Here is a 22,566-nt window from a genome sequence, read left to right as displayed (position 1 = left end):
TGTCTTTTATACATGTAAGGTTTGTCTGGTACAAACATAATTTATTCGATGTTGAAACCTATATTAAAACCTTTTATACTTAAAATAAAATATACAATTATTTCTAAAGCAATAGTTTGGAGACTCTTTATTGCTCAATCGGACTTTCTTTGAGGTCATGGGGACATTTACGACATCTAGAATGAAGATAGTTATTCCAGAAAAAAACAACGCCACTTTACTTACTTGCTTCTGTTTATTCCGTAACTTACACATTGCTCTCCAACACATTCACAGCACCCATTATGGAACCATCGGTACCCACTTGCACCCATATTTTGACACGTTGCTTTACAGTCACTATGAGAACTACAAGTTGAGATAAATGCAACTGTGCAGTTCTTCGTTCCAATAACTGTAAATTGAACTTCAAAACTAATCCAAATTAGTAGTAGTTAAACTTACGCTTATCTTCTATCCTTTCATTTATATGTTCAACAATTTGAATTTGATAAGTAAAGCTCTCCCATCTCTTTTCCCGTTCTGGATATTCCATGAGGGCGGTAAACAGTTCAGGATAAGCATGTAATTTTTTAGTGTGAGATAAAATCTTCGGGGCAAAGTTCTTAAGAGGGTATGTGCACATATCTGGTAAAAACATAGATATTCCTGATCACAAAATAATTCGAACTTACCAACACAGGAACAGCAGTCCTCAGCGCGAAGACGAAGGCATTTCAAACACCCACTTCTGCAAATATCGTCGCCACTCTCACACTTACACTCTCCAGTCAAAAGACATAAAGTTACGACACTACGACACGTTGCCTCATTACAAGCTTGAATTTTTTGTAAAACTAGAAACTGTCCTAGAATTGTTACGAGCCACCTAACACTGATCATCTTGAATGTAAAATTGGGCTTGACTACAGAATGGAAGTAAATGTTCGAAATCATGAGAATTTAATATTTTAGATTACGACATATTTTCAAGATAAATTTATGTTGTGGCGAGCATGGAAACCGATAGTAAAAATATCATTGTGGCGCCACGACTGATTTTTTTTGGTATGGAGAATTTGGCAAGATGGCAAAAATGAAGATAATTGACATAATTAAGCGTCTACGATCAATTACGATGATGTGGTGTTTAGAAAACATGTCAATTTCAAAATTCTTTCATTATAGATTATGATCTCATTCAGTAAAGTTTTAGTTCCGCCTCAGCCAATTCAAATTCAAGTAGGAGTATGTATTTGACTATTGCTTGAGTAGCATTTTTTGATTTGCTCATTTTATTAATTTTATTGCGTAAGAAATAAAAAAAAATGACAAATGAACGATTAAAACACTTACATCTATAAAATTACAAAACTGTCTGGAATTCTCGAAAAAGTCTTTTTAAGGCTTTTCACAACGGACAGAGACGCGAATTTCCTTGCCTTAGATTACACTAATAAAATGGGAGACATTTAATATGTTCAAAATACGATAAAATAATCATATGCTTTAACCGTATTCATTCACAGTGTTTTGTCCGTAATTATAATCCTTCTCGTTTATGGCGGTTAGTTCTTGAAATTCTTGTAATGAACATTCGTGACAACAGGTAACAAAAATATCACCGAAGATTCTGCGGTTTCACCAGCTCTCATTTATACTACAATTGTTCTATAAATTTGCAGCACCCATGGTTTAACAACTGGTTTTGCATTTGATGCAGTTGGTAGATTTTGACATGAAAACAACTGTACAGTTGACGGTGATTATACTTTAAAATAGAAGAAATTATAAAACTACATAGTAAACTACGAAATATGAAAGCACTTTTTTTTGCTGAACATAAAATGGGACTACAGAATAAAAGTAAATATCCGAAATCGTCAAACCTTCAGATTACGACATATTTTCAAGATAAATTTATGTTGTGACGAGAAAGGAAAGTGATAGTAAAAATATCATTGTGGCGCCACGACTGATTTTTTTAGGTATGGAGAATTCGGTAGGATGGCAAAAATTAAGATAATTGACATAATTAAGTGTCTACACGATTAATTATTACGATGATGTAGTGTTTAGAAAACATGTCAATTTCAAAATTCTTTCATTATAGATTATGATCTCATTCAGTAAAGTTGTAGTTCCGCTTGTGTACACTTTTTCATTTGCGTATACATATTATGTTTAGTTTTATTGCATAAGAAGTGACGCAAGAAAAAACGATACAATAAAATCCAAAAAACGTAAATGCTTACTACGTAGACAAAATCTCAAATGTATGTGATTAAAACGTGTTTATTCTCACCTACATATTATAAAAATATACAATAAAATTACAAAATTGTCCTTAACAAAATTCTCAAATAAACTTAAGTCTTTATTTTAAAGCTTCTCACAACGGACACACTTATTTCTTGCCTTAGATTATACTAATAATATCAGAGACATTTAATATGTACAAAATACGATGAAATATGCTTTAATCATATTCATTCTCAGTGTTCTGTCCGTAATCATAATCCTCCTCGTCAATGGATGCTGGTTCTTGACCTTCCTGCGTTGAACATTCGCGACATCTGGTAACAAAAACATCAGCGCCTTACACCCCCACAAATTCTACCACCTTACCTGCTCTCATTTATACCATAATTAATACAGCGCTGCCCTATACATTCGCAGCACCCATCATGGAACCAACGATAACTTGTGGCACCCATGGTTTGACAACTGGTTTTGCATTTGATCCAGTTGGTACATTTTGACATGAAAGCAACTGTACAGTTGACGGTGATTGTACTTGATGGTTTGATTGGAGCCACTTCTTGCTCAGCGCTCTCTGTAGAAAATATGAGTAGAGGAAAGAAAAAGATCATTTGGGACTTACGCATGTGAATTTTGAGTTCAGTTTTAGTGCCGTATTGACTTATGTCGATGTCGATTGGGAAGGTGATACTGTTCCAACGGTTTTCAGGGTCGGGGTATTGCGTAAGGACGTCAAAAAGTCCAGGGACGGGCTCTTTGAATTCTTCTACGTGCGATTTCTTGCCGAGCAGGAGGCTTTCATTCGTTTCTTGCGACTGCGGGCACATGTCTAAGAAGAAAAGGTGAAACTGTTAAAAAAAAAAAGACCTGGGAATACCGTGATCCAAAGCGTTACAAAAAAATGTTCGATCATACGCAATAAAACGACCACGATCTTCAACCATAACATAATTAAAATAGATAACGTTTTTTCTCATTGCTTTTTATCGTACAAATATCGTTATGAAATTCATTATACTACATGAAGCGGAAATTTCAATTAAACTCACCAACGCACGAACAGCATTCTTCGTATAAGTAGCTTAGACAATTAAAACAATCCTTGCAACAAGTACAATTCTTAAAATCGCATTTGCAGGATTGTGTCAGCAGACATTTACTGACTATACTCCCACAAACGGCTTCATTGCAACTTTGAGCTTGATGGATAATAAAAAACCCTCCTAGGACTGCCAACAAAACGGCGATTTTCCACATCTTCAGTCAAAACGACCGACCTACAAATGAAGAACTTGAGAAACAGTAAATCAATTTCAATCACAAATTTAATATTTTGCACTACAAGACTGATAAATAAAATAATTAAATGACTAGATTAGTAATTTATCGATAAAAGACGAGTGTTTGATTTAATAAGCTGAATGAAAATAATTGAGATAATTTCTTGCCTTTTTTTAAGTAAACATTAAAAATTAAAGATGCGTTACAATAATGACGTCGTATCTACTTGAAACTTGAACACCTCGGAATGTAGTAATTACTATACAAAATGACGCGAAATTACAGGCAAGAATTTTTTTACATGGAAATTAGAATCTAGGAACGCTTCCATTTCTTCAGTAATTGAAACGGCGTAATTATTTATTTAGCCTAAGGCTAATTCCACTTAATTTAAAACAAGGGCAACGCCACAAAGATGCAGTGTTAATTGTTCGAAACCTTCAGCTTATCTACTTACAATTTTATAGTACTGATTGTTTCTTAAGATTGTCTTACAGTACCCAGAATGAAAATATCTGGAACTCTTCACCTCGTGTTTCTCCTGAGAAACTTGTTTTACTACTGAGACAAAGCCCCACCGTTTCTGGTCGCGGCAAGTTTAAAGGTAAAATCCATGGGAGGTTTTACCTGTCTCCGTAAAGTGGAGACATTGGCTTAAAGTGGCATTAAAATGGATAATGACATGTTGATGGGGGTGAGCATTATACCCAGAAGGGCAGTTTTTTTTTATTCTAAGAAGATCGAAATTTTACCAATGGCGTCTATTTTCTGCACGTTGTAAATCTCGAATTCCATTTTGGTGCTGATAAAGCCATTTTGGACCGGAAATGTATAATTTTAGAGCAGGTAAAGCAGGTACTGAATGGTGGGGTAAATGAAATTTGTGGAATGTGGGTGTCTCAGACCCAAAGGCGACCACCTATGAAGCTGCTTAATGCGTCAGAAGCGTTCAATATTGAGTTCTAAACTAAATTTAGACCGAAAGTTTACAGCAAAAAAAGAAGGAAAAGAGTGAAAAACGCAAAAAATTTATAGACGAAAAAACTGGAATAAACAGGAAAGCACAAAATTGGTGATGCAATTGAAAAGGAATTTAAAGGTGGAGTAAAAAACAGCGCAAATAAAAGATGAACATAATTTTATTAAACTCAACTAAAGTCGCAAACGTAAATTACAATTTGATCAAACTCCATATCTATCAAATACTACTTTAAACTTTCGGTGTGGAAGTATTGTTCTCCGACTTCATCTCCGCTGTAGGTTTTGTATCCCCAGCATCCTTCCTCAATGACTCCTCGAATTCCGCCGGTTCAATCAAGTGTTTAGCACCGAAAGGTGGAGGTCCGATTAATCCCTCCACATCCTCGTAATTCAAAGTTTCTTTTTTCAGCAAAGTCTCCGCGAGCAGTTCTAGTTTGTCTTTGTGTTGCATCAAAACTTCTTCAGTTTTTTTATAGGCTCTAGTGATCAAACGCCGTGCCTCCATGTCGATTAAGTTCGCTAATTTTTTGCTGTATGGTCTGCGGCCTTTCTCTTCCGAGTCTTGTTCTGGGAAGGAAATCAATCCGACGTGTTCACCCATTCCGAATTCTCGTATTTGGGCGTATGCCATTTTAGTGACTTTCTCTAGATCGTTTTGAGCTCCCGTGGTGATCCTGTTGAAGATCAAGGATTCTGCGACGCGCCCGCCTAGCGTCATGCACATCCTCTCGAAGAGTTCTTCCTTGGTGTATAGTTTTTGGTCTCTGGGGATGTACTGTGCGAAGCCAAGAGCTAGGTTAGTTCTCGGTACAATAGTGACTTTGAGAAGCGCATCTGTGTGTTCCAACATCCACCCGACCAAAGCATGTCCCGATTCATGGTACGCCACCACCCGCTTTTCCTGTGGAGACAACGCATGGTTTCGTTTTTCCGTACCACCAACTGATCTTTCAACAGCGTATTCCAGATTATCCCTCGTCACGTGTTTCTGTTTATTTCTGGCTGCGTGTAACGCCGCCTCGTTACACACATTAGCGATATCAGCCCCACTGAAACCGGGGGTCAAATGCGCCAGTCTTTTGGAGTAAAATTCTGGTGGTTTTTCCAATGCTATACTCTTCAGATGGAGCTCAAAGATTTGTTTTCGTTCCACCAGGTCTGGTAAGTCGATGAGGATGTGACGGTCGAAGCGGCCTGGACGCAAAAGAGCCTTTTTTGGGTCACGCTGAATTCAATTTTGCATTTACTTACTCTGTCCAAGATGTCGGCTCTGTTGGTGGATGCTAACATTACCACGCTTTCTTTGCTAGCCATCCCGTCCATTTCCACGAGGAGTTGGTTGAGGGTTTGTTCGCTTTCCCCGCTAGCGCCAGTTTGACCAAGTTGGCCGCTTCGTTTGCGCCCCACGGCGTCGATTTCATCGATGTAGATTATACAAGGGGCGCGTTTACGGGCTTCTTTGAACAAGTCTCTAAACAGTGAAAGAGATGAGTTTGATAAAAACGACTCGCAGTGTTTTTGTCACCTCACTCTCGCCGCCCCTAGACCGCCAATCATCTCAATAAATTCGGAGCCATTCATGGATAAGAACGGAACGTTGGCTTCAGTGGCCACCGCCTTCGCCAACAACGTCTTTCCACAACCTGGAGGACCTAACAGTAGCGCCCCCTTTGGAACCTTCGCGCCCAAACTCTTATAGTGTTCAGGTCGCTTTAAATAGTCGACAAATTCCATAACTTCCAGTTTCGCTTCCCTCAAACCTGCGACGTCGGAGAAATGTACTCCTTTGCCTGGTCCAGTTAAAGGATCCACAAGAGTGAATTTCGCGCGTCCCAACTGGGTCTAAAAAAAATTTTCATTGTTTTGTCACATTAAGTTAATTGAAGTACAAAAGTGTCCATGCTGATGGGAGGTCTGATACTTTTACTTCTCGCCAGTAAAGAGATCAGAATAGCCACAATGAGAAGTGAGACCAAGAGTTTCCCAGCTGTGTCAGTTCCTCGCTCAAATGTAATAGGAACGCCGTCTTGGATCCCCAAGCGGCGCTCCGCCTCCCGAAGTTTGTCCTCAAATTTGTTAATGTCAACGACGTTCATGTGATACGTCCGATTATCCACCTAAAATAGGGAGCCCATAACAACAGAAAAACAGGACACCGAGTTACTTTTTTTCCTTTGACGACAGCCCCCTCGTGTAAAATGATTGTAACAATTTCGATGTCGGGGCGGATGATGATCTCTTCAACTTCACCTTTAGACAACATTTGGTACAAGAACTCATTCCAAGACACATATCTCACGACCTATTAAGAATTCATTAAAATAAAACTTATAGGGTTGTATACAGTACTTCTGGTTGACTACTGCTTGGAAACATCAACGAAATTATTGCTATAACCATATAAGCTGTCAGCATCCACAAAAACGCTTTGGCCAATAATGACGAAATCTTGTCTTTATCGTCGTCATCGTCTTTATTTGGTTTATTTTTATCGTCTGGCTTCTGTGACTGCTGAAAGGTCCGCAGTGACGAATGAAAGCCTCGTGTACTGATATAATACGGCAAATCATTGATATTTTGAAGACCGGATCGGTGGATCAAAGAACACACTGCTACATACTCCTGATTAATTTTTCGAAATAACTAAAAGAGACTGAGTGTAGAAACACTTCACAAAACAGTTTTAGCTTACTTTTGGGTTTTTTGATTGACTAAGAATCGACGAGTTTGTTTTTAAACTCTTTTGAACCGGAACATCTTTCGGGCAGTTAAACAAAATTGAAGACCGCAGAAAGGAGGGTGTTGTTTGGAAAGTTTTTAATAGGGGGTTACAGCTTCGGAGGAATCGGTACATTTTTGTGTTTGTTCATTTTTGACTTTGAAATTTAGGTTATGTTCCTTGTCAGTTGTCAAGATTTGAATTGTGGGTAAAACAGGAACAGTTTTTTATAACTTGTTAATTTCGCTACCATTCGATAGAAAGTGCGTAAAAAATTGGAGGGAAAATTTAAAATAAAAAGCCAGAAATAACCGAAACAGAAAATTTGGCTTCGTTTATTTGAATTCTTATTAGAAAATTATATTGTGTAGAAAAAAAACTACAGTTTACAATCTTTAACATTAATTGATTACATTTTATTGTTATCTATCGATGCAGCAAATTAAAAGTACTGAGTCAGACATCGGCAGATGCTCAAAAATATTAATAAAAGTCGAATGACTTGCCAAAACTTAAATAAACAATTTACTACTCAATGATATTTAATCAACTCAAATTGCAAAAATATTTCTACAGAGTGTTGTTTTTTTTTGAGCACCTGAACTCTAAGTCTCCTCTGTAGTTATTTAATAAAAGAAAACTTAATTATAATAGCCTGCGATTTATAGATAATATGGAAACAAAATATAATACAAATAATGTAATAATTTGCCCCAACAAAAAGCGATTTAATTAATTCTAGTGAAGTGGAATTGATCGATTTACAGATAACTAAGACCTATATAAACCCTTCACGAGACTTATGGTAGCATCCACTTTTCAGAAACCAGAAAAGTAACCTCAAGGTACGTAGTAACTCAAGTTAAAAACGTCTCCTCTAAAATATTATTTTTTAGACATCATCATGAAAGCTGTTTTTTTGATCTTCTTCCTCGCCATCACCGCTGCCTACGGCTTCTACTTGCGCCCCAATCAAGCTGGGCAAGCTGGAGCTTACGAAAGCAACGAGGCCCTTTTCAAAGCTCTGAGTGACTACTTCTACAATTTGAGCGCTGCTGCTGTCAACGGTGGTGCTGCTGCTACTAGGGGATAATTTTTTTTTTTTATTTAATTGCCTACTGGAAGCTGATAATATGTTTGCACCCTTAATTATGATCAATAAAATAAGTTAAAAAATAAAAACTGTTTGATTTTTCTACAGTTCGGTCGTTTCAAAAAAGAATGCAGTGAACTGTTCGCAAATACTAAAAAATTTTCGGAATTTGAAAATGGTGTTCTTTTTTTGAGATGAGGAAGCACAGGCGTGCGCAAAAACTGGTCGATAACATAACACTTTCCACAATCTCTATTTCACTACTTGTTGGATTATTAGATTGTTAAGTGTCCCAAACTGCTATTTCTAAAAATGCCGGAACCACATTTAGCTGTTGGTATGTGATACTTATATTTATAATTTCGTACAAAAATTTAACCCAGGATTTGTTAGGATCACAACAACCTTCAAAAACAGAAGAAAAATTACGTCTTTATTCTATGGAATTTTGCCCGTATGCAGAAAGGGCTCGGCTTGTTTTAAGGGCAAAAAATATACCGTACGAAACAGTAAATATCAATTTGATTAACAAGCCAGAATGGTATTTCAACATTCACCCAAAAGGTACGTATCAATTTATCTTAAAATCAGTTTGTTTTGATACAGTCAATTAAATTTTCTTATCAGTCCTAATTTCTGCTTTGTCACTATCGGCAAATATGATTGATGTTTTATTATTAAAAAACTGTACATATTATTTATATTTTTTCAGGTTTAGTTCCTGTGCTTCATATTGGCTCAAAATTTATTTTTGAAAGCCTCGACATTGTCGACTACTTAGATGAAACATACCCCGAAAACCCCTTATACCCTGCCGATCCTGCTGCCAAGAAACGAGACCAAGACCTTATCCAAAAGATAGACCCAATTACCGTTACTTTCTACAAATGCATGTCTAAACAAGACAATAAAACCTTAGATCAATGGGTAGAAGAGTTCTCTCTCCAGCTTGACGTTTTCGAAACGGAACTGGCTCGCCGAAAAACGACTTTCTTTGGGGGCGACAAACCTGGAATGGTGGATTACATGCTATGGCCTTGGTGTGAACGAGCTGGAATACTTGCAATTGAGTGGGGGCAAAAATTACCATTTGGAGACGACAAGTTTTCAAATTTAAAAAAATGGAGTAAAGCAATGAGACAGGATCCTGTTTGTGCCGAATTTTATTATTCATCTGAAACATTTTGGAAAGTTGTACAAATCAAAAGGGGAATTTTGCCACCTGATTTTGATAATCTGTAAACTTCTCATAGTCAAAACCTAGTGCTAAATATGCTAAATATTTAGTCAGAACAGGGGACATATCTATTTGAGTGCTGCCGCTACTAAACCTTTAATATGTTCAATAAACTAATAAGTTAAATAATAAACAGTTTTATTTTTCGTAGTTCATTCGTATTACAAAATGTTCAAAAAAGAAGTTTCGACATTTGAAAATGATCCCCACTTTTTAAGATGCTCTTGCGTTGAAAACATAGATGGCACTTTACATGTGCGCATTTTAAAATTCCTCAATGGTTTTCTCGCTCCGATACCGGTCGATAGATGGAACAGAAGAGGAAAATAACTGGAATGCGGAGATTGCATCGCTAAAATACAACTTTCCACATATCCTCCATTTATTTCTTTGATAACTGTTGTTGAGTGTTCCAAATTGCTCTTCCTCAAAATGCCGGAACCACATTTGACTGTTGGTATGTGATAATATTTATAATTTTGTACAATTTTTTAACCAGAAATTTGTAAGGTTCACAACAACCTCCAAAAACAGAAGGAAAATTACGTCTTTATTCTATGGAATATTGCCCTTATGCACAAAGGGCTCGGCTTGTTTTAAGGGCCAAAAATATTCCATTTGAAACAGTTAACATTAATTTGATTAACAAGCCAGAATGGTACTTCAACATTCATCCAGAGGGTAAGCATTGTTATATTAAAATTCAATTGTTTTTATCCAGTTCATTGAATTTTCTTATCATAATTCCAAATGTGTTATCAACATCAACGATGATTGTGAAAGAGGTTTGTGCAGATGATATGATAGTGATGCAAACGGTCTATAAAAATTCAAATACACAAAAAAACACCAATAGAAAATAGTACAAAATAGATTTTTGAATAATTTTATTTGTTTAAAAAGGTGGCTGAAACTTGTTGCACCTACAAGGACGATAAATAAGTAATTTAAACGAAGAGTAGCTTTGAAATTTGTAAGTCTAGTGGTAGCCCTGTTTGTCAAAGTATTTGTATTTTCCAGGCTTCGTTCCTGTCCTTGACACCGGTTCAAAATTAGTCCTTGAAAGTCTTGTCATTGCCGACTACTTAGATGAAACATACCCCGAAAACCCCTTATATCCCACCGACCCCGCCGCCAAGAAACGGGATCAAGAGCTTATCCAAAAGATAGGCCCAATTACCGCTACTTTCTACAAATGCGTGTCTAAACAAGACAATAAAACGTTGGAGCAATGGGTAGAAGACTTTACTTCCCTCCTTGACGTTTTTGAAACGGAACTGGCTTGCAGAGGAACGACATTCTTTGGGGGCGACAAACCTGGAATGGTGGATTATATGCTATGGCCTTGGGGTGAACGAGCTGGAACGATAGCAATAGCGTGGGGGGAAAAGTTACCATTTAGAGACGATCAGTTTCCAATCTTGAAAAAATGGAGAAAAGTAATGAGAGAGGATCCTGTCTGTACTGAGCTCTATCACGGGCCTGAGAAGTTCTGGAAAACTGCGCAAATTAAGATGCGGGTTTTGCCGCCTGATTATGATAATGTGTAATAGTTTCTCATAGTCAAAATCTGATAAAGTGATAAATATGCTGAATGTTTATTTAGGTGTGGGAACATATCTCGTTTAACTGTTTATTATTGCATTATTGTTTATATTCTGATTTCTTTAATAAAATTTCCTCTTCTTTTTTGTACGTCCGCTATTATAGAAAGCCCAGATTACTCCAGTCAGCCCCAAGATAATAAAAAAAAAAGGCCTAATCTCAAGCCAACTTGTATTAGTTACGGTAATTAAATTTTACAAAATACACTGTCCATAACAAATAAATAAAATTCAGGCGATCTTCAGTCCCTGGATCGCCTTCTCCAGCGAGCTCAGATCCCAGAGAACCAGTTGTCCGTCCAAGCCCGACGTACTTATCTTCGAAGCTGCACCTTTGGTGCCCTTATAAATGCACACGCAAGTAATCGCATTCTGATGAATTGAATCAAGATTCGTATCTGAAATCTCACTCCTGGCTTGCTTATCCAAGGAATGGAACATTCGCATTGCAGTCAACCCTCCAAGCTCTTTTTTCTGGGAGTTATCCAACTTTCCAGCATAAACTAATTGGCCGTTGTCGGTGACGCTGTACAATACTGGAATGCAGCTGTGTCCAGTTGCAATGATTGACTTTGCAGTAATCCAAGTACAACTCAAAAACGGAAGAAATTCAGTACGAAGTTTAAACACGGCGCCCCCTCTTGTCGCATCCGCGATGTTAATAGTAGAGTCGTGTGAAACCCAACAGATTTTATTCCCATCTGGTGAGAAATTCACGCTTTGCACCCAACCACCCCCAGCAGTGGAGTTCGCGAACTCGGCTAATAGATGCCCCAATGGCATTTTTGACCCCCAAGGGGTCGGTTCGGGAGTCTTTTCTATATCTTTGATGTAAGCCGAGAAAATCCTCACTTTAAAATCAGTGGATCCAGCAACCAGTAAGACGTTGTTGGGGTGCCAATCCAAAGTGGTGACTGTAGAACGGATTGGTTTCTTTATATGTTTAGAAACCCACCAGTCATTCTCAGACTCAAAGTAACAAACAGAGATCAAACGCGCCCCTGAACCCACTGCGAATTTGTTTTCATCAGGAGACCATTTTACGCAAGTAGCGGCGCGGTTTATACGTAAAAGAACAAGAGTGGGTTTCCATTTCTTGTCTTTATCAAGAGTCCAAACATACGCGTTTCTGTCAGCGGCGCAGGTTACAATGCGATTAGTATTGGGGGCCCAGTCAATGCCCATAACGCGCAGATCATGTTGGTTCAAGACATCGAGAAGCTTCCAGTCAGAACCAGCTCGTTGGTAGACGTGGACTTCAGCGTTATTAGGAGACAACGCAATCTCTGTAAAGCAAACGCTAGTTTTACGAATTAAACGGTAAAAGTCTCGGTATACGTGTTCTGTCCTTATTCCAGGCATGACATGTTATAGGGCTCACGACGTTTCCAAAACGGTGTTGTTCAGTCATCTAAAAATTTTGATTAACAAAGTGAGGTTATGAGGACTTCAAAGTCTTACCTTGATTCTCGGAAATTCGCGGACTCTGGTCAGTCTACGCGAATTTGGATAAATTCTTCAGCTAAATCTCACAAAAGATAACTGATTCATAAAACCGGGTGTGGTATTTATTTTGGTTTTAAAACCATTCAGTGCGCAGAAAATAGGTTCCAACAGTGGTGACGTCAGCCAGGCGCGAAATTTTGAAATACGCTCTCGCTTGGAAAAATTGCCTTAAAATTGGACCTTATGTATAATGTGTTTTAGGGTGAAAATATTAATATTTTTTGCAACACAGATATGTCAAAGTTGTCAAATTTAGTAGCGCCCTCTTATGTAAAATACACAAGAACGCAACCATGTGTTTACCTTGAAAAATTTAAATTTCAAATTTCCGTATCCATTTCTTTTAGATTTACTAAACAACAGTGTCTAGAACTGGCCGCAACATGTCTGATTCCAACAAGAGTCCATTTGACTCGGATGAAGAAACAGATCAAAATAAAAAAGTAACCTACAAAGACCATGATGAGGTAGCAAAAAAGGTTCCAGAGGCACAACAAATGGTAATAAAACCACATTGCGAATGTTCCAAATGTGATTACTGGGTAAAATCAGCCGACTGGTGCCCCCCGGATGAACAAAAATTTGAATGCAACGCTAAGAAACCCTCCAGAGAAAGAAAAAAGCAGCCACTCTTGAAACCAAAAGAACATCTCCAGAAAAAATACAAAATACTTTGGTACAACCCTAAGCACTTGACCAAAATTGAGAAACAAACAGTTTCTAAGATATTAGTTCATGGGTAAACATAAATGTAAACTGATTTTGGCTAATCTTTATTTTAAGGGAAACAATTCCAGAACCAGTGAAAATGGTCACAGAAACTTATTTCACTAGAGACATGCAGTTATCTTTACAGGCTCTTAATTACAAGTACAGTTTACCAATGCAATCTTTCATATGGCCTGCAATTTTCAGACAAATGAACATTTTAATGGTTGGGGGGGCCAAGACAGGGAAAACTTTAGCATACTTGCCTGCAATTTGCACCTTCTGTATTAGTGATGAAGAAAAATATAAAGAACTAAAAAAATACAAAGGTCCTCTAGCTGTCATCATCTGTTCTAACAGCAGCCAATGTGAAGAAGTCTACAGTTTGATTGAAAAAATTAATGAAAAGTTGCAACACAAACCTAAAGTGTTTATTGCAACTTACCCAATTTCCCATATTGTACGGGATTTTCTTAGTCGTAATTCTTTTTAATAATGATTTTCAGCCTCCCACTGATATTCTGATAACAATAATGGATTCTTTAATTCACTGCTTAAAAACCAAAGAGCTGAACTTTAAGAGATTGTGTCATTTGGTGCTGGAAGACGCCAGCTCTCTACTAAAAAATCATAACACCAGTTTGTATGAAGTTCTTGAAGTTGTTGATGAAATGTTAGAACACAGACTATCTACTGCTAAAGTCCAGTTAATTGTTGCCTCTCAGAAGTGGACATCTGACTTAAAAACGATGCTAAATTCAATGTACATTCCTCCTTTGGTTTGTGTGGGAAATCCATTAGAAGCAGCACTTTATGGGAATATTAATTTAGAAACAAAGTTCCTGCCAAAGAGCGAAAAGATGAACTACTTAGAAGGTGAATATTTAAATCTTGCGCTTCACTCTGACAATTCGCCTTTAATTAAATGTCACTCCAAAAACGAAGGCGCGAAATTTAAAATACTACATGGCCATGTCTTGTTGCAGGAGTGTTGCGAAATCAATACAAACTGTATAAAACGCTGATCATCTGTGACCCATCCGAAATCACCGAACTAAACAAGTTTCTGCTTCAAAAAAATATAAAAACCATTGCCTTAACTGGGGATTTGACCAAAGAAGAAATTGATGAGTACGAAATTGAATGGAATTTTATGCAAGGTGGTGACAATAAAGGTAAAATCTCGCCCCATCATCTCCACGCAAACTAATTGTAACCATTTCAGTTCTTTTATGTTCCGACTTTATTTTTGATACTCTTCTCTTCATTAATGATGCAATGTATCTCATCAATTATTCGTTTCCTGCTACTTGGACGGGTTTCATGAGAAGATTTAGTGCTCTTTCATCACATTACAAGAGTCCTTTGGAGTCATTTGAAGTAAAAAAATCGGTTGTTAAAACTTCTTATTTGCCTCATTATTTCAGAATGAGGTCCGCTGTAAAAACCTAATTTTGATCGACGAGACATGCACGAAAGAAACACCGAAGATCCTGAAGTTGCTGAGTCGGTTGGTTAAGACTTTGCCGCCGGATTTTCAAAAGCATGCAGATGTAAGAAATTCCGGCTTTCCGCCACTTTTTCATTCACATTTTTAGGAGTTTCGCCAAAAAACTGAACATGGCAAAGTGGATGCTGGAGTCGAACTTTGCTACAACGTCAAACTCTTCGGCAAATGTTCAATTTCAATGTGCGAGAAACGTCATATCGTTACCGAAAAAGATGTCTCTGACGATCTTCCTAAATGTGGCAGAGTTGTCTTTAGGATACTTAATTTGAAGAATGTCACAGAATGCAGCGTTCAGTTAATCGACCACATAAATCTCCAAGGAGATGTGAGCAAGTTGGGAGAAGATGATTTGAAAAAGCCACTCATTTACGAAGATGAGACTAAAATACGCGCAAAGGACGTCGCAGTTGGTAAATGTTACGCCCACTGCGAATACACGCAACAAGGAGAAGAATATACTTTTTGTCACGTCTTGAAAGTGGATAAACAGTTTGTGGAGGTAAAACTGATAAATGGCTTCACCATGCAGACGTTAAAATCCAAACTGTTTGAGATACCTCGCCGGATGAAAAGTGAGACTTATCAACATTGTCTCAATAATCCAATTATTTCTTCCAGTCGTGGATGTCTACTTTTGTAACTTAGTTCCACCCTTCAAGGATGAAATGTTCTCTGGACGATCGTTCTACACTACGAGCACGTCTTTGGAGAATCTCAATTACAAAAAAATGGTTCTAACAGGAACAATTTTCTTACAGCTGGACAACACGTTGTGGCTGGACAATGTCGTTCAAATGTTTAATGTGGAAGGCAATGAAGTCACAAAGTTTAATCTCACTAAACATTTGATTAAACTTGAAGTGGTTGAGCCTTGTAAAAGTCAAATTCAATCCTTACATAAACTTTGTGCCAGTTGCGAGGTCTCCCTACCGAGTTACGTTGTTACCGTCGCTAAAAGAACTGTTATAACTAAAGAAGTCGAACCTCAGACTGCGTTCTTGAACGACAATATCCATGAAGTTATTTTAAGTTCGGCCGTGGACCCGAACGAATTCTACGTCAGATTGGCCAAGTTTCAGCCATTGTAAGTTAAAACGCAGCGTCCACTTGGAGACTCTTCGATTTTTTTCAGGCTTGAGTCGTTGGAGAAGGACATCCAAGCCTCCATCCGCAACGAAATTTCCCCCAAAAATATCAACATAGAAATCGGAAAATATTTCTTAGCTCTCGACCCCACCAGCCAAAGCTACTCTCGCGTGAAAATTATCAATGCTAACGCCGGCAAAGCTTTGTGCTTTTACGTCGATTACGGGGATGAAGCTCTCGTCGATATCAGTTCTTTGAAAATTCTACCAACAAAGTTTTTGACGAGGTTGCCATTCCAAGCCATCCAATGTAGACTGTATGGGCTTTGTCCGGCGTTCGATGAATGGGACGATGAAGCCACCGATGTCTTGTACAAGTATATGTTTGAACCGGAATCGGATGTTTTCAGAGAGTTGTTCGTGCAAGTCGAAACTGCTGACGACGGCGATTTGATGAGAGCGAAGAAAAAGTATTCAGTTTTGTTGAAAGACGGTTATGGCGAGAAAAATGTGCTCATCAACCAGCTGATGGTGGATTGTGGATTTGCCACGACTATTTTCACGCATTTTGATGATTTTGAGATTCCGAGACGGGAAATCGTAGAGTCAGATTCGGAGGAGGAAGAAGAAGTCGCGGAGGAAGAAGAAGAATTTGACGTACACGAATTCACAGGTAAATGAAAGTTTCTTCAAAAAAGTCGCACTTTACACTTGATTTTTAGAAGAGGATTTTGATTTTGAAATAAACGATCCGAGAGAGTTCATGAAGGTACTTTTAACAACACTGTCGATTTTTACTACAGTTTATTTACAGACTCTAGGAATGGAAAATCTCGCACAGTTACAATCTCCTCGAGCGCCTTTACCAGCAATTGAAGCCAATACAACACCTCCTGAAGCTCCTCAGCGCATTGAAATTCCAACTAAAGAGCCAAATACTTTCACACCTGACGTCTTTTGGTCTCAAACAGACAAAACCGTCAAAATGAAAATCAAACTCATTGGAGTTGAAAAGTACAAAACCAACCTTATGCAGAACCGAATTTTCACATTCAGTGCAAAACTCGATGATAAGAATTACACACTTAAATTCCGATTATATAAGCGAGTGGAAATGGAAAAACACTGCGCTTATGGACAAGAAGTTCAAATTGTTTTTAAGAAACTTGAGGATGGGGAATGGTTACAGTTGACAATGATGACCAAGAGGTTGAATTACGTTCATTATGAGATTTTGGATAGTCAGTTGGAGGATCCCAAGAGAAAGTTCCTTCAGTTGGATATTTCAGATGATGAGAGTGATGGGGGAGACAATCCGAACGAACCAATGTACCATGAGATTTCGGATATGGATAGTGATTTTGATCAAGACGCAGTACCGTCGAGTGATGACGATTAATTGTTATGTACCATTAAAATTTAGAAGTTATTTTTGCATATTTTTAATAAAGATATTATAATGAAGAGTTTTAGTCGTAGCACTTAAGAACAGACAAGCCCGCGCGCTCCAGCGTGGTACTTGTGGTATTAGTGACGTCACACTCTTCAGGCTCCGAGGGCAATAAACCATGACCACATTCCCAAAATGTATCCCGATTTATTCGATTCAAAACGAGTCTCTTAATTCTATCCGACTTTACAACTACATAAACCATTTCTTTTCCGGTCTTACCACGCTGTGGGTGTTGTTTATCTGAACCTCTCGCAAGATAAACAAAATTCTAAATTTATTCGTTCATCATTATTCGGTAAACCCGCACGACTAATTTCAATTTAAAATCGTCTCGTCGCGTCTGAGGTTTGAGTCAATTTTAATTTTTTCTGAGATGCCTCGAGTGCAGTGGAAGTCGCGACAAATCTACATAGCGTTAAGTTTATTGTTCTTATTTTATTTAACTGTTAGAGTAAAAAATTATGAACATAAAGCGACGGTGTTTTTGGCGAAAACTCATCCGGGTGAAGTGTGGGAGTTTGTGGCGGATTTTAGCAACATGAAGTTTTTAAATCCAACAATGTAAGTTTAAAAATGTTTTGAAAATCAAACCAAAATTTTTTTTAGAGTGGACTTCACTATTCTCAACGAGAGCGGAAACTACGATCACTGGAAATATTCCACCGAATATTCTGAATATTTGTCGCATTGGCCGCATTTAAAAAACGTAGCGACCGCTCATTTCAATGTGCGAGGTGATGAGAAAAAAGGGGTTTATATAATTCATTCGGTGCATAAGACGTGTTTGTTTGGTTTTTTCTGTCGTATGAAATGCAAACAAAAAATTGATTGTTTTAAGTAAATAAGTGTTTTGCAGTTGATTCGGAAAGCGAATTTAAATTTGAACACGGAAACGCATCAAAAGGTTCCGTTTGCGAAGAAAATGTGGTTTATCAGTGCCCGGCACTGTTATCTTCATATTGTCGGAGAGAAGTTGTGTTCCAAAGAAGTGCCATCATGGGGAATTTGAAGATCCATTTTTTGAAACAGAGACACTAAAATTTGAACTTATTGTAAATGAAGATACATCAATAAAAAACGCGAAAAGAACGAAAGCGACAAGAGGGTCCTGGTAATTTTATAAAATACTTTTTAATTTATTTGCGAAACATAATCTCATTATTTACACCACATTAACTAATTAATACTATTGAAATATACAATGAATTATCAAACATACGAGACAAGTGACGAACGAACAATATCCAAGAAACTAGAACATAAAAGGAAATTTGCCGTAAAGTTATTGTTTAGGGTTTCGGTGTTATTGCACAATCTAGTATCAAATATAACAAGTGGACAGGTGGTGACTTTGCTTATTCTATAACGAGGCAACGTGGAAGATGTTCTCTCAAATAATCAAAAAGTTCTTTTGATGCCCCTGGACAATTTGTTAATTCTAATTCTCTCATATGCCTTAATTGAATCAGACTTGATAAACCGCTACAAGTTAACAACGGACAACCTGCAAAGAGAGGGATAATCGAGCGTTTAATAATATTGAAAGGGACAGTACCTGCTAATGACAGTATTTGTAGGTTCCTCATACCGCATAAATGCTGGAGCCCAAAGTCCCTAATTTGTGAACACCAGCGTAGATAGAGTGCAGACAGAGATAACATGGTAGAAATGTAGCCTATTCCGATGTCGGTTATATGAACGCATCTGCAATAACACCACCTCGTTTCCTCCAAACTAAAAAAAAGTTGTAAATCTCACCGGTCCAAAGTAAGCTCTTCTAATTGGTTGAGATCGCACGCGATGTACTCCAAGGCAGCGTCGGTGATACGTGGACACCACGACAGATCCAAAGACCTCAATTTCTGTAGATTTTCCGCTATGAGTTCGACCCCATCGTCGGTGATTTTGCTGCATCCAGATAAGCTGAGTATCGTTAGATTCGGTAAAGAATGAACTGAGGGGATCAAACAAATCAATACTTTGTTATGTTTCGAGGAAACTTTACCTATATTTACAACTCCGTGATTCGTAATTTCCCAACAAGAGTGCAGTCTTAGTATATTAAGTGAATTGCTTTGTTTTGGCGAGAAATAACCCAAAGCTGCGTCTGTAACGTGATAGGCCTGGAGGGAAAACTCATATAATGCAGGGAGCAATTGAGCTACGGCACCGACAGCCTCGTCTGCGACATTTATACAGTCGCTCAAAGTCAAAGATACTATTCTAGGGTTCAAACAAGCCCACAGACCGGCTTCGGTTATTTCGTTACAGCCTGCTAGGTCCAGTTCGTATAACGCCTGAAACAAAAAAGAAATGTCACTACACTTATCCTTATGAAGATTCGTAAAAGAAACCTTGAAGAATAATTCATTTCTAATTTTAATAAATGACTGGAATGGTCGTCACGCACGCTTCTTGTCGATAGTTTTTTTATTCTTCATCTTCAAACTTCAGAGGTGAAGAAAGGGAATTTGATGCTTCCTTTTTGTTTGGCTATTATGAGTGTGAATGTGTGAACACTGGGTGATTAATTTACTTCAGTAAACTCATAGATAAAAATCATAATAGCCATTTTATGTACGAATTTCCAACGTTATGATATTTACAAAACATGACTAAACACGACTAATAAATCATAGAACAAAGCAATTTATCAATAGAATTCGAGTAGTCATGGCGCTGCAATTATTATAATATGAGTGGTTAGATTTTTATCGAAATTATTAATGAAATTCTAGGGTCCAAGTCTTGTTGACGCTAATTACCAAATATGTGTAGAATTGCTTGAGCTTGAAGAACAGCCGAATTTCAAGAAGCGTATGATACCTCTGGGAGGTTTTCTGTATTGTGGTACTATTGTTATTTCAATTTACATTTTAGAGCTGCAATGCTGCAATAATATCGAGAAAAAATCAAAATAAAACAAATTATTTTTTAATCTCCAATTTTTTACTCTAAAATAATGAATAAGAAAAACTGCTCCAAGACGTTATAAAAAAAATAATTTCACTGTGAAGGGTTTTTGATATACAAAGAGAGATTTTGATATCAAAAAATTGCAAGCTAATAGACGCCGTTTTTTGCAACTTATACCGCATAGCAGAGAATTTAAAATCTGAGACAGACTTTGATTTTTCTTCTTTATCCGTTTTATCCTCGGGCAATAAATTAACGACTCTTGTATTATTGCCAAAAATCATACTAAACACATGCGCATTCGTACCACTTTTAAGTTTGAAGAAACTGCAAAAACAGCAAATTATTAGAGCAAGATTTTATCAAACTTTTTATTTGTTTTCATCTCCTAAGTAGTAATCATTACATCGTTAGTATCAAATCCCCTCTATTTATGATTGAACGGTAGATATTCCAATTTGGTATATTAGCTTCTAATCGATCGATTCTTTGAAAAGCACCAGATTGAACTCGCTTGCCAAGAGAAGAATAATTATTACTATAGTTACCTGGAGATGATCCAATAAAGATTCTAGTCCTCTATCGGTAATACTGGAACATCTTAAGCTGAGCGTGTGTATGTGTTTCGAAGCCAAAGGAAAGGAATTAACAAGATCTAGAGCATCTTCATCGGAAGCCCCCATCAAACATAAATTATGAAACCCTCTTCTCATTAACGACGAATACAATCTCGTGCGATCGTTCCCTTGCGCCGTCCTCATCTCCCGACACTGCAGCACCGGCATAAGTCCCGTCCAAAATCTTGGATTTCTATACAGCACATCCCTCCACCTAGAGCACACCTGCGCCAGCACACACCTCTCTCCAGCGCTGAAGTACAAGAAAAACCTCGTAAGGAACTTATCGTCGGTCATCAGCTGATCCCACGTTAGATAACTCGGAGGTGGCCGCGGTTTCCGTGTCGTTGTCGGTGCGACTCCCGGTTTAGTCGCGCGACTTGAAGCTAGAAGACGAGAGGGTTTCTCTGGTGCCGCAACTGCTGCCCCACCGCCACCGCCGCCACCGCAGAACACGTTGGTAACGCGTTCCATGACGCTGCCTTTGGCTGAGTGGTGTTTGCTGCCTCGGAGGCCCAGGCCGTTGATACGCTTGGAGAGCTCCGCCGAGGCGCGCTCCACCACCCCCTGCGCCGAAATGGACGACATGTTTCTAGACGACAGTCACGAGGTCATCATTGCGACTTGCGATGTCGCGTTGGCCGAGCTGGGGCACTGCGGGCACTCTACTGCCGCTGCCGCCACCTCTGACAAGTCGATATGGAGCTCACCCTCGCACGATCAATACTCGCACCCTCGGTGCTGTGGCGGCGCGACGCGGAGCGACCTAAAGTAACACCTGACCGGAGCGGAGTGGATTGACGAACCACTGTTTGAGGTTTTACGATCCTAAATATCTTCATTAATAGGTTATTAGATTACCAAGAAAACGTGCATTTTCGCTACTTTTTAACTTCCGAATCTCACAAATTGGAAAGACATTATAAAGTAATCGCGTTATAATTAAAATCGATTGAATCCACATAAAGTTCCATCTCTTTGAAACAATGTACTGCAGAAATCGATATTACGTAAAGCCCTTGGTACATTCACAAAATGGCAAATTTATTTTTACGGGCTTCGGAGAAGCGTGAAAACCTCATTACCAATGACCTTTACATTCATATTTTATGTCTTTGATCAAAAAGTTATTAGAGTTCTGGCAACAAAAAGCTAAAGGTCTCTGCAGACGTCCCAATCTGGGTAGACGATTTATTAGGGATGATTTCTAAGGCGACTAAGAGGGGAAAATTGGGAGCCACTCTACCCACGTTTCGTTTCCAGGAGCTTTAAGAGGGGAATAGATTCCCCCCTAGTAACCATTTATTTAAATTTAACGTAAATCATGGCCATTGATGTTTTTTGATTAGATTACCATGATATTAAAGGAACGGCAGATTAAAAACAGCAATAAGGATGTGAAGGTTTAATTAGGAGGAGAAGTTTAAAGAGACAAAGAAACAAATGGTGGCGCGGTCGTTCACTGGTTCTGTGCTTTTGAAATGAAATTTCTCGTACGTGTAAAATGGATAGAAGTAAAAAATACTTCTTTAATCTTTTTTTCTTTCTCACCAAGAGTAGGTGCAGTTGCGGTCATTGAACAGTTTACACTTTGATTTTCCTATTGTAATATAAC

At 38.1% G+C, this 22,566-nt stretch overlaps 9 protein-coding genes and 1 long non-coding RNA gene across 11 annotated transcripts; 5 read left to right on the top strand and 5 right to left on the bottom strand.

The window, feature by feature from the left end:
• LOC148179395 (protein twisted gastrulation-like) lies at positions 1 to 991 on the bottom strand. Its single transcript, XM_088030627.1, has 4 exons — positions 675 to 991; positions 445 to 627; positions 226 to 394; positions 1 to 176 (listed from the first exon to the last, which is right to left on the bottom strand). The coding sequence occupies exons 1-4, from the start codon at positions 934 to 936 to the stop codon at positions 128 to 130; spliced, it is 663 nt and encodes a 220-aa protein (XP_087886753.1). The 5' UTR covers positions 937 to 991; the 3' UTR covers positions 1 to 127.
• A 1,267-nt stretch (positions 992 to 2,258) lies between these two features.
• Positions 2,259 to 4,132, bottom strand: LOC148179394 (protein twisted gastrulation-like). Of its 2 annotated transcripts, XM_088029289.1 has the most exons (5): positions 3,980 to 4,125; positions 3,291 to 3,518; positions 2,864 to 3,070; positions 2,608 to 2,815; positions 2,259 to 2,555 (listed from the first exon to the last, which is right to left on the bottom strand). In XM_088029289.1, the coding sequence occupies exons 2-5, from the start codon at positions 3,496 to 3,498 to the stop codon at positions 2,459 to 2,461; spliced, it is 720 nt and encodes a 239-aa protein (XP_087885415.1). In that variant the 5' UTR covers positions 3,499 to 3,518; positions 3,980 to 4,125; the 3' UTR covers positions 2,259 to 2,458. The 2 variants fall into 2 exon arrangements, with proteins under 2 accessions (XP_087885415.1, XP_087885414.1); XM_088029288.1 differs by having other exon boundaries at positions 2,608 to 3,070; positions 3,980 to 4,132.
• Positions 4,133 to 4,643: 511 nt separating this feature from the next.
• Positions 4,644 to 7,440, bottom strand: Spg7 (SPG7 matrix AAA peptidase subunit, paraplegin). Its single transcript, XM_088030554.1, has 7 exons — positions 7,196 to 7,440; positions 6,853 to 7,146; positions 6,668 to 6,805; positions 6,393 to 6,620; positions 6,029 to 6,345; positions 5,755 to 5,974; positions 4,644 to 5,713 (listed from the first exon to the last, which is right to left on the bottom strand). The coding sequence occupies exons 1-7, from the start codon at positions 7,355 to 7,357 to the stop codon at positions 4,733 to 4,735; spliced, it is 2,340 nt and encodes a 779-aa protein (XP_087886680.1). The 5' UTR covers positions 7,358 to 7,440; the 3' UTR covers positions 4,644 to 4,732.
• Positions 7,441 to 7,969: 529 nt separating this feature from the next.
• Positions 7,970 to 8,404, top strand: LOC148179392 (uncharacterized). The gene is made up of 2 exons (XR_015769680.1): positions 7,970 to 8,067; positions 8,119 to 8,404. It is a non-coding gene; the product is annotated as an uncharacterized LOC148179392 (long non-coding RNA).
• A 157-nt stretch (positions 8,405 to 8,561) lies between these two features.
• LOC148179391 (pyrimidodiazepine synthase-like) lies at positions 8,562 to 9,660 on the top strand. The gene is made up of 3 exons (XM_088029250.1): positions 8,562 to 8,652; positions 8,709 to 8,879; positions 9,028 to 9,660. Exons 1-3 carry the CDS (start codon positions 8,628 to 8,630, stop codon positions 9,555 to 9,557), a joined length of 726 nt encoding a protein of 241 aa, XP_087885376.1. The 5' UTR covers positions 8,562 to 8,627; the 3' UTR covers positions 9,558 to 9,660.
• Positions 9,661 to 9,806: 146 nt separating this feature from the next.
• Positions 9,807 to 11,247, top strand: LOC148179390 (pyrimidodiazepine synthase-like). Its single transcript, XM_088029249.1, has 3 exons — positions 9,807 to 10,009; positions 10,063 to 10,233; positions 10,573 to 11,247. Exons 1-3 carry the CDS (start codon positions 9,985 to 9,987, stop codon positions 11,100 to 11,102), a joined length of 726 nt encoding a protein of 241 aa, XP_087885375.1. The 5' UTR covers positions 9,807 to 9,984; the 3' UTR covers positions 11,103 to 11,247.
• A 67-nt stretch (positions 11,248 to 11,314) lies between these two features.
• Positions 11,315 to 12,802, bottom strand: Arpc1 (Actin-related protein 2/3 complex, subunit 1A). The gene is made up of 3 exons (XM_088029248.1): positions 12,618 to 12,802; positions 12,495 to 12,567; positions 11,315 to 12,442 (listed from the first exon to the last, which is right to left on the bottom strand). Exons 2-3 carry the CDS (start codon positions 12,565 to 12,567, stop codon positions 11,388 to 11,390), a joined length of 1,128 nt encoding a protein of 375 aa, XP_087885374.1. The 5' UTR covers positions 12,618 to 12,802; the 3' UTR covers positions 11,315 to 11,387.
• A 131-nt stretch (positions 12,803 to 12,933) lies between these two features.
• LOC148179388 (putative ATP-dependent RNA helicase TDRD12) lies at positions 12,934 to 17,423 on the top strand. Its single transcript, XM_088050763.1, has 11 exons — positions 12,934 to 13,401; positions 13,446 to 13,830; positions 13,877 to 14,246; positions 14,357 to 14,545; positions 14,596 to 14,750; positions 14,798 to 14,923; positions 14,969 to 15,452; positions 15,499 to 15,964; positions 16,013 to 16,638; positions 16,688 to 16,734; positions 16,780 to 17,423. Exons 1-11 carry the CDS (start codon positions 13,046 to 13,048, stop codon positions 17,362 to 17,364), a joined length of 3,789 nt encoding a protein of 1,262 aa, XP_087906889.1. The 5' UTR covers positions 12,934 to 13,045; the 3' UTR covers positions 17,365 to 17,423.
• A 51-nt stretch (positions 17,424 to 17,474) lies between these two features.
• LOC148179387 (uncharacterized) lies at positions 17,475 to 18,543 on the top strand. The gene is made up of 3 exons (XM_088050765.1): positions 17,475 to 17,979; positions 18,025 to 18,221; positions 18,275 to 18,543. The coding sequence occupies exons 1-3, from the start codon at positions 17,792 to 17,794 to the stop codon at positions 18,454 to 18,456; spliced, it is 567 nt and encodes a 188-aa protein (XP_087906891.1). The 5' UTR covers positions 17,475 to 17,791; the 3' UTR covers positions 18,457 to 18,543.
• On the bottom strand, positions 18,527 to 21,693 carry LOC148179386 (uncharacterized). The gene is made up of 5 exons (XM_088050764.1): positions 20,883 to 21,693; positions 19,424 to 19,715; positions 19,177 to 19,372; positions 18,974 to 19,122; positions 18,527 to 18,922 (listed from the first exon to the last, which is right to left on the bottom strand). The coding sequence occupies exons 1-5, from the start codon at positions 21,537 to 21,539 to the stop codon at positions 18,774 to 18,776; spliced, it is 1,443 nt and encodes a 480-aa protein (XP_087906890.1). The 5' UTR covers positions 21,540 to 21,693; the 3' UTR covers positions 18,527 to 18,773.
• Positions 21,694 to 22,566: the final 873 nt, after the last annotated feature.

Source organism: Gnatocerus cornutus, chromosome 2, assembly GCF_029298725.1.
Source record: "Gnatocerus cornutus isolate USDA-ARS CGAHR chromosome 2, icGnaCorn1.1, whole genome shotgun sequence".
In the NCBI taxonomy this organism is placed as follows: domain Eukaryota; kingdom Metazoa; phylum Arthropoda; class Insecta; order Coleoptera; family Tenebrionidae; genus Gnatocerus; species Gnatocerus cornutus.
Note: the sequence above shows the minus strand (reverse complement) of the source record. Positions and strands in the feature narration are given on the sequence as shown.